Source organism: Sinocyclocheilus anshuiensis, unplaced genomic scaffold (assembly GCF_001515605.1).
Source record: "Sinocyclocheilus anshuiensis isolate Anshui unplaced genomic scaffold, SAMN03320099.WGS_v1.1 scaffold207, whole genome shotgun sequence".
Lineage (NCBI taxonomy): Eukaryota > Metazoa > Chordata > Actinopteri > Cypriniformes > Cyprinidae > Sinocyclocheilus > Sinocyclocheilus anshuiensis.
Genome location: NW_015551045.1, coordinates 3,294,289 through 3,304,145, shown reverse-complemented (window position 1 = coordinate 3,304,145; position 9,857 = coordinate 3,294,289). Strand labels below are relative to the sequence as shown.

Below are 9,857 nucleotides of genomic sequence, written 5' to 3'. Positions count from 1 at the left end.
CTTTTTTTTTTTTTTTTTTTTTTTTTTTTGCAATTTATCAGTTCGCATTATTTCAAGGACAAAAATTATTTGTAATTCTTTGTAATTAAATTAAACTGCAATAGCTTCTTAAAGTCTCAAAGATTGATCCTGTTCGACTGACATTATCTAGGCCACAGGATTTAGCCATTAGCTGAACAGCTATTTATAGTCAAATACTGTAGCTACTCTACAGGCATTGTTCGGCTTGTTAAACTACTGTTGTAGATAATCCAACTATTCTAAAATGTCACCAATAGTTATAGTTGGTGACGCCATTATTAAAAATGAATGTGATAAAGATTACAGCAGTAGGAAGTACTTAAACACATCCCATAGTATGAAAAAATATATATAATGGAAGTCAATGGCTACCACCAATTGTTTTGTTACCAGCATTCTTCAAACTATCTTATTTTGTGCTCAGAAAGAAAGAAACTCATACAGGTTTGGAACAACTTAAGGGTGAGTAAATGATGACAGAATCTTCATTTTTGGGTGAACTATCTCTTTAAAAAAAAGATGTGGTAGCAATGGGCTTTGTGAAGATACTGTAGAGAAGGGATGTATGCTTATTGTTTGGTGTTAGTGGCCTGGTTTTTGTGTTTTATTTTTTTATATACATTAAAATTCTGTCACTTTCTAGACTTGGAATTCAGCTTAGAACATGATTGTCATAACCTTGTGGGCTGATTGCAGACATATGGTGCAGTAGCTCCTCGGGCGACCCATGTTCAAGTTCCAGCTCATGGAGAGCCAACATGGATATGGCATGGACAAGAGAGTCAATGAAATTTAAGATGATTTTGAGTACAATGAAACCTATTGCACTTATGCAAATGAACTATATTATATAAGTATGTCCAACTTTATTTGCATACATAGAGTATAAGCATGAAGGACGATACATTATATAGCAAATTTCATCTGCCTGATTGCAAATTGTAAACTACTGTATATTATCTCCCAGCTGTAATCTGCTTCATGCGACTGTAAGGCATGCAGATATTAAGATCGCAAAACATTAACATCATGCTTTTCTGTAAAGCTGCTTAGAAACAATGTGTAATGTGAAAAGTGCTAAATAAATCAATTTGACTAGACTTGGCATGTATGCAAACTCACAGTCAAGTCGGGCTCTGTTCTAGTATGCAATGTAACATCCGCTTTTCATGATCCAGTCAGTTCGAATCGATAGATCAAATCAAATCATTTCTTGTTGAATATCTTGTTTTACTTTAAAATACATCGCATTACAAAAGTTGCAAAAACTCTTTCATGCTGACTTGAAAGCTCTGTCTCTGTTCTTCTCTACATAGATTAACCATCCATGCTGAGTGTCCTATGCATCTGGAGGATTTTCCTATGGATGCCCATGCCTGCCCGCTGAAGTTCGGAAGCTGTAAGTAATTCTCTGTTGTCGTCATTTAGTTTTTCTAGATTGCGTAATTGACAGCTGCTCAGATTCTCTGGAGTATTTTATATACATGCTGCCTTGTGCTTGGCATCGAAATCTGTGTAACATACTGAACTGGATTAGGTGGGTGCAGGTTGAGCATCTAACTGCCTGTGACTACGGACAGACACTTGTTTGTCTTCAAGACAAAAAAATTCTTAGCAGCTTATCTTCTAGACACAGCTCAGAGAACCCAATAACACAGTGTCTTTCTCCACAACTCAGAACTCAGCACATAATGTCACACCTGATGCCTATTATCCATCTGCGTTTGCTCCTTACAATAAACAACATTTATCCAAGTCAGCATTGTCGTTAGAATACAACATAAAACCCCAAAGGCAGACCAAAAAATATGGACCTTATTTTTCCTGTGTGGAGTCACCAGTCCTAAAACAAACAAACATGTTTCGTAATTCCCCTCCTGTGCAGAGCCTTAGATTAATAGCCCAGCCAATGACACCAAAGGTCACCATGACGCAGCAGTCACACCATTATGAATAAAACATCCCACTGGGCAATAAAACCAAAGTCCTTTGCTCATACATTTTCAGTAGTGCCTTTCCCCCCATAATAACTTTTTTTTGACAGGTGCAGAATGGTGACCCCTCACTGGATTTGTGATTCATGCAGCAGAAAGACAGCAAAGAATTGGCTCTTTAGCAAGACATCGCACAATGGGCTGCATAATTAGTGGCTTTGTTAAGCACTGTTCCCTCAATCCCCCAATCAATCCACTCATTTGCTTTTATGTTGGGTTTTTTTTTCTAAATTTTCTTTTTTGCTCCCGCCTTATATTGCTATTACAAAGTTGTCTGTTTGTTTGTCTCTTTAAATATTTGTCATGTTTCAAGGCACGTTTTCCCCCTTCTGTTTAAAGATCTGTGAAATAGTAGAAAAGTGCTCATTTAGGTTGATTTTGATTTTGTTTTTGCATTGCTGGAGAAATGTTATCATTAATATTAATAACAGCTTGTTTATTCCCTTTAAAGCAAGCTGAGCACATCTTCAGCTATAATAAACTTGATATGATGAATAGTTCAAAACATCTTTTTTTTCTTCTTCTTCTTTTTTGTCACATACACTGTGATTTTATGGTGCTAATTAATCTGGTAACTGTCAAAATATCCACTGACTTAGGTATTACAGTTCCAGAAGTGCCCTATAAGCATAATTATTATGCATCACTCTGGAATACAAGATTCTAATTGGTCAGTCGTGGCAAGCAATGTTTCTTGTGCCACTCTTATATTAGTAATTAGTATGTTTTAAACTCACATTATGTCTTTTTGTTAAATTCATAAAAAGAATATGCTCATAAAAGTCATTTGTTCATGAATGAGACACGATTTAGTTTTGTGCGCAAACATCAATAGAAAGACATGTTTTCTATTTACTTTCTTTACTCTTTACGTGATTTATTTTGCTTGTAGTTTGGTGTTCTGCCCTCACTGGCAAAAGAATGCAGACATTCAAGGACCATTAACATGAACGGCATAAAAAAATCATCTTGATTCTCAACCGTATTCTATTTTTCTTCTTCTTATTTCTTTTCCATTATTTGGTCTGGTAAACTGGTAAAAGGATCATTTCACACCAGCAGAACGAGTGTCTGGCTTTTATATGACTGCCAGCCATGATGATTTATAATTGAGGCTAATGCATAATGGCCAACAGCGTAGAGATCTAAAGACACACAAGCTCCTCATTCCCTCGTTAACCAGCTGCTCATTTTACAATAAACAACCATTTGAGGTGTGCGTGTGTTTTGTGCAGTAATATGTAACGATTCTAATGAGACTTAGAAACTATCATTGGACTGTTAATCAAATTATAGCAAGGTCATTCACATAAAAACAGTCCTCTCCTTCTCCAATCCAATTTGAATTGCTTCTAATTCATCCTCTCATGTTCTGTTCTTTTTCTCACTCCCATCCCCGGGAGTGAGCACTAAATTTAAGACTTTTCTTGTAATGTGCTGAAAGTCTTTGACACCATTGAACTTTTCAGCCTATAGCCATTTCTTGCAGGCCAGACTAAATAAGAAACGATGCCAGTCGTATATTTTAAATATTTATTTAAATATGGAATAATGCACTTCATTATCAATTACTATTCATAATGGATGAAGTGGCATTAAACTTGATGTGTTTAGCTTTTGATTAATGACCTTCCAACAGAATAAAACAATAACGTTTCTCTGTGGCCATCAAAATTTAATTAGCAAACCTCAGCCTGCTGTGTGAATTATGTTTCTAGTGTTAAGCCTGCCAGCTTTTCTCCCGCTCACTTGCTCAGAGTCGTGTGGGCGCACATGTGTCTGTCTGTGTATGTGTGTTGTTTGTTCTGTGTACGGACCCCAAGATAATTGTTTGTCCTTGTGTATTCAAACACAATAAGTATTGTGTTACATTTCCCCGTTATATACATTAGATTCAAGGAAGCTGCTAATCGGAGGGAGCAGATGACCCATAGTTAGTCAGCTTTTATTAAAGTTGCATTCCAATTACCCTCACTGAGATGCATTTATTCATTATACTGCCCCCTATTTTATCATGAGCTCTGTTTTGTTCTAAACTGTGAATTTTCAGTTGGTGTTTTTCCAACCCAGCAACTATATCATTCATGGATTCTCTCAGAAGGCAAACAGACCAGTAAAATGTCTTTGCATTCAAACTGCACAGTGCATTTTGAATTGGTTATCAGTACAACTTTTAGCATGCATAATATTTTGCAAAATAGGTTGTAAAATAACTTATTTATACACTACACTTTTTAATGAGCAAAGAAGTACTAGCCAAAACAAAATACAAATATTGGTTTGGCCACCTAATTGTTTAAACCTCTTAGCTGAGTTCTTTTATTTTTAATTTAGTTTGGACATGTCCTCCAAACAAAAGTGTGTGGTAACACTTTATTTTAAGGTGTCCTTTTTACACACGTTCCTTACTATTATAATAACAATTAATTATGCATAATTACATGCAAGTGACCCTAAGCCAAAACTTATTCCTAACCTTAACCCTATGGTAAGTACATGATGTTAATTAATATTACTCAGTAAACAAATAATTGCACTGTAACAAGGACACCTTAAAATAAAGTGTAACCAAATATGTTACTATATGTATACAGCATATGGATGCTAACAGCCCTTAGGAAGGTGAACAGTTAATAAACAAATAACTATAGCCTATAAAAATCACGAAAAGTCCCTGAAATACACTAGTGATGGATCATTCACGAAGGATATATTCATTGCATCTGTTACATGACAAATGAACGAAAAACTCAGGAGATAATCATGTCTCCTCATAAGTGATATTTGGCTGCATTATATTGATTTCATAATTCGTAATATGATCTAGATTGTGTAGTAGGTGGACATGTTCCATCACTATTATTGACCTTAGTCAGGTTAGACACCATATAGAATTTCAGACAGATGAAAATGAGGCTGCGAGGGATAGACTTGCAGTCTGAATTCATGTGTGAAAACTTATCCTAGAGTGCTAATTAATGCATTTACTAACAAACATGCACTAGCATGTAGTCAAGGGTGTCGTTATTCACACATGAATGACACACATATGACTTATGTCATAGTTAAAGGTGGGGTAAGCGATTTCTGGTAGCCAATGTTGACATTTGAAATCACCAAAACAAACACGCCCCTACCCCAAAAGGGTCTCGCCCCTATTTTGATAGCTCCGCCCCACACATACGTACGCAACCCAGGCAACGATTAGTTCTGTGAAACAAAGCAAAACCAATGTTACACCGTGTCTACACCGGACGCAAGTGGCGCGACAAAATACTATGGAACTCATTATAATCAGTGATGCTGTCTACACCATAGATATATATATCTATGGTCTACACGCAGCATGACACGACAAATCCCCGACAGACAACTGCTGCTGCGTTCTATTCATGACGTATTGAAACAAATTTCAAATGATTTTCAACAATTGCTTTGTCGCATCCAGTGTACTAGACAGACTTTAGCTGTTGCGGCGCAGACACGGTGTTACTCACCTATCGAGAAGAAACAAAGCAACCTCGGCGTCCGAACGCAGGCCTTCCGCTCCTTGAGTTCTCTCCAGCGCTGGAAAGCTGATCCGATATTTACACGGGTCCTACTTCTTGCCATATTGCCTTAAGCCTTCTTTTGTTCCGCAGACGTTTTCCTCTTTTGTTTTTTATCCACCATCTCTATCTTTCTGTCGCTCGGCTCGCTAATGTCCGTCCTGTGCACTGAACACTCTCCCCTCCACATCATGAGTAGACACGCCCCGTACTGCTGATTGGCTACAAGTTTGTTTTGCTAGTCGGCCCGAATCAATTTTCTAAAGCGTTTTTGAAAAATCGCTTACTCCACCTTTAAGGTTAGTTCTTGATTAGTACATGCCTTAACTCATCATTAGTACATATTAAAGTAATTTTTAATGTAAGTATTAGTTCATGATTATTCATTGTAAATGGTTGCTAAAACTATTTAGTCAAAAGTATTCGTTTTTATAAAGACTGCATTAAGAATGCTCACATGAAATTAAATCTAAATATAAAGTTGCAAAGGGCAAACCTAATATTTACTGCTAGTTGAACTAACCAGTCTGTCTAGAAGTATTGTTTTATGTGCACTACTGTCACCACACTTCAGCATGTAGATATGAAAAAAAACGCCCATGCAGTAAATGGTAAAAGTGAACAGCATTGTAATTGTTTATAAAAGTTTGGTCAGAATAAACCAGTACTGCTGTGGTTTGTCTTTCTAAGATGCCTACACCAACAATGAGGTTGTCTACATCTGGACAGCAGATGATGAGAAATCTGTTTCTGTGGCTCCTGATGGCTCTAGACTCAACCAGTATGACCTGTTGGGCCATGTCATTGGCAAAGAGACCATCAGCTCCAGTACAGGTAAGTACTTTTATATAGTGAAGTTAAAGCAGATCAAAAGTGCTGGTTATGATCTAGGCAAATGGTAGCGAATGAAGAAGGGAAAATATAACATTGTTTTACATTTTTAAATCATTGCATAATTCCCATTGTATTTCTGTTATTTATAGTTTTAATGCATTATTTAGTATTATTCTGCAGTGTGGAAAATCCATGTATATCACATTATCTTTATTGTCAATGACAATAAAGAGTGCATAATCAGTTACTAAAACCAGCATTTTCAGAGCTGTTTCTATGACATGTTGGACCAGGCAAAAGTGAAACAAGCAAGCAGACTGAGAGTTTCACAGCATCACAGTACATATCATGGTAATTGTCAAAACCCAGCTTATTTTCCATTTTTTACAACACCAAATCCCGTGTATTTACACTGAATGCTGCAGTCTGCCTTTTAAAAGGTATCCTTGAAATATGTAAAAAACATCTGCCTTCCTTTGTTTATCGGTATTTGAGGCATAGTTACAGATTCATGCTGGATAATGAAAACCTCTCTTGCTCTTTAACACAGTTTATTTATATGCATGAGTCTGTAATACTCTTCTGTACATAACCTTCTCTTTATGAAATCTCTCTTTTGACAACCTGGATTAATTAATTTTCCTTGCTTCCCACATGCTTTTCTCCTTTCTTCCAGCTTCAACATACGCTTACAAATTCCATTTTGTCTATTTGTAAAGCAATTTATCTAACCTGCTTTGCAAGCACCTAGCTTATCGATTGCTTCTGTCACAGTTATTGGGGTCATACAGCCTCTGTGAAGCAGGAAGGACTCAAACAAGTATGAGTGCCCAAGAAAAGTGTGTGTGTGCTCAATAAGACAATGTGCACATGTCAAAATGAGAGATGAAATTGACCTCAAGTCTACATTATTTGTGGTGCACTTCTTCTACAGCCATTGAAAGAGAAATTGGTCATAGATGAGTATGCTTTAATCCAAAGGTATTATATAGTTTATAGAAGTCCAGATTCCAAATTTCCCTCCCAGCATATGTCTGGGTCCCACTTTATATTAGGTGGACATAACTACTATGCACTTACATCAGAAATAAGTACAATGTACTTTTTGTGTTCATGTTGTTTTTCAAAACACTTGTTCTGCTATTGAGGTGGGATACGGTTAAGGTTAGGGACAGGTTTAGTGGTATGGGTAGGTTAAGGTGTAAGGGATAGGTCAACAATGTAATTATAAATGTAATTATAGAAATGAATTACACATGTAATAACATGCAGGTATTTTTAATACTGTATAAGTACAATGTAAAAACATGTATATACACAATAAGTTCATTGTATCAACTGATTAATTTAAATGTAAGTGCATAGTAGTTAAGGCCACCCAATGTAAAGTGGGACCAAAGTCTGAATCAAGAGCTAATTCTTGCTCATGTGTGTTCATTTCTGGGAATATGTGAATAATTGTTGCATGACTGAGACAGGGAAAAATATAAAATGCTTTTACACATGAGCAAGAACTATAATGTAACTAACAGAATGAAATGCACATGATTTATGTTTTTCTTCTTCTTTTCTTTTCTTTTCTTTTAAACGGCTGCTTTTTGCCATCCTCGTGATGTAGTTCCTGCATCTGTTGCCTCTTGGCCCTCACAAATCACAAGCAGAGGTTAATCAACATTTAATCAACATTTCAACTCCATGAAAGGACTGGGGGCTTGAGCTCCAGTAAAATAACACTGTTCCATACGACGTATAAAAATAGCAAAAATGAAAAATAAAAGTCAGAATTTTAGCCAGAAACTGACTAAAACTGACTAAATGAATGAATATGAGTGTAAAGTACATCATCGAAAGAAAAAGCCTACGAATAAAACTAAAATATTGAAATAAAAATGAACATTGGCAGACTGGCAGCTACAGTGGGTTGTTAAAGTGAGAAGTAATGAATCATAAATTGACAAAACATTCATTCCAAGACTGCTGCTTTCTTCAGTAAAGACAGAAATACTAATGTAGCATTAAAGTTGAGCAGAAAAGATGACTTACATTTGTAATAACAGTCAGCCCGCATTCTGTTAAATATATATATATATATATATATTTTTTTATTATTATATTAAATTATTTATAGGGCTATTTATAGGACTATTTTGTAGGGCTTTTTTGTGATTGCAGTTGAGATTGTTGTATAATAAATATATAATGTATTTAAAGACTGTGTTGCATCAGATGCAGCTTCTATGTCATCTTAGTTGTGTAAAGACTTCTTAAAAATAGAGCAACAATTCTATCTATGAATATATTTGAGCTGTCCATTTAATTTAGTGTTTAATTATATATGTTGAAAAATAATGCATTTGATCATGCTTCCTCATTCATACATAAAATTCCTTAATAAGGATTTTCCTTTCTTCTGAGCAATTCAAGCTTGAAATACCACCTAATTGCAATCCCCACAGAATGCATTCTTGCATTCAAAGACAGCTGGATGGAGTGCAGCAGAGTGGATCGGAGCACAGGGTTCTCAAGAATTTGAGAACCTGACACGTTTATGGGGACATTCCATAGGTGTATGGTTTTTATTCTGTACAAACTGTATTTTCTATCCCCTTACCCTAAACCTACCCCTCACACAAAACTACAGGCATTTTTAGACTTTTAAAATGTTCTGTTTGATTTACAGTACAAGCCATTTTCCTCATGAGGATCTTAAATTAATGAATTAATTAATTCCCCACAAGATCAAAACTTGTGATTACTATCCCTGTGGGGACATTTGGTCCACATAATGTAAGGAATGCCAGGACCCCACACACAAATTGGTGTGTCACTATTAAGACGCGTTTAAAAAAGCTCTGGTTGTTTGTCAGTGCTGGAGAAAGGGTTTGTATTAACTTGCTTCCAGATGAGACACCTATTTTACTGTCCCCCTCAGCTGAAATGGAAAAGACAAATTCCAGTGTTTGTTTTTAAAGCACCAGAAGCATCTGTTTATTTTTCATTTTGTCATTTTAATTGTCCTCCGCTCTGCCTCCCAGTGCAGGGAGAGAACGCTAACTCAGTCGAAAATTGCTTTTCCTACAGAGATTAGAATTTCAACCTCAGGTCTTGTTAAAGGAATATTTTATACACCTAAAAATGAAAATTCTGTCATTAAAAGAATCTACTTTACAGAATGCCAGGGGTTTTCTTTTCTAGAATGAGGACTGATACTGAACAAATACAGTCCATATGCTATATTACAAATCTTCTGAAGTCATACTATATCTTGCCCACTGTTCACTGTTGCACATTGCCAAATTTCTTTCTGAAGTGGCTTGTAACTGAAAGCAACAACTTTGAATATGTTTGTTTTTGCTTTGGTACTATTTTCACAAGCACAGTTTCAAAATTCTTCTTCTGCCAGTCTTTCAAAACCAGATCTCGTGTTTTCATTCCAGCTGAACATGTGATTTTAAACAAT

General features: G+C 35.9%; 1 protein-coding gene across 1 annotated transcript in view; it reads left to right on the top strand.

Moving 5' to 3' along the window:
* The window catches only part of LOC107661712 (gamma-aminobutyric acid receptor subunit alpha-3-like), a 151,893-nt gene that overhangs the window by 110,028 nt on the left and 32,008 nt on the right, over positions 1-9,857 (top strand). The window contains exons 6-7 of the mRNA XM_016451454.1: positions 1,338-1,420; positions 6,254-6,397. Of these exons, the coding sequence (XP_016306940.1) occupies positions 1,338-1,420; positions 6,254-6,397 (227 nt within the window). The remainder of the gene's footprint in view (positions 1-1,337; positions 1,421-6,253; positions 6,398-9,857) is intronic.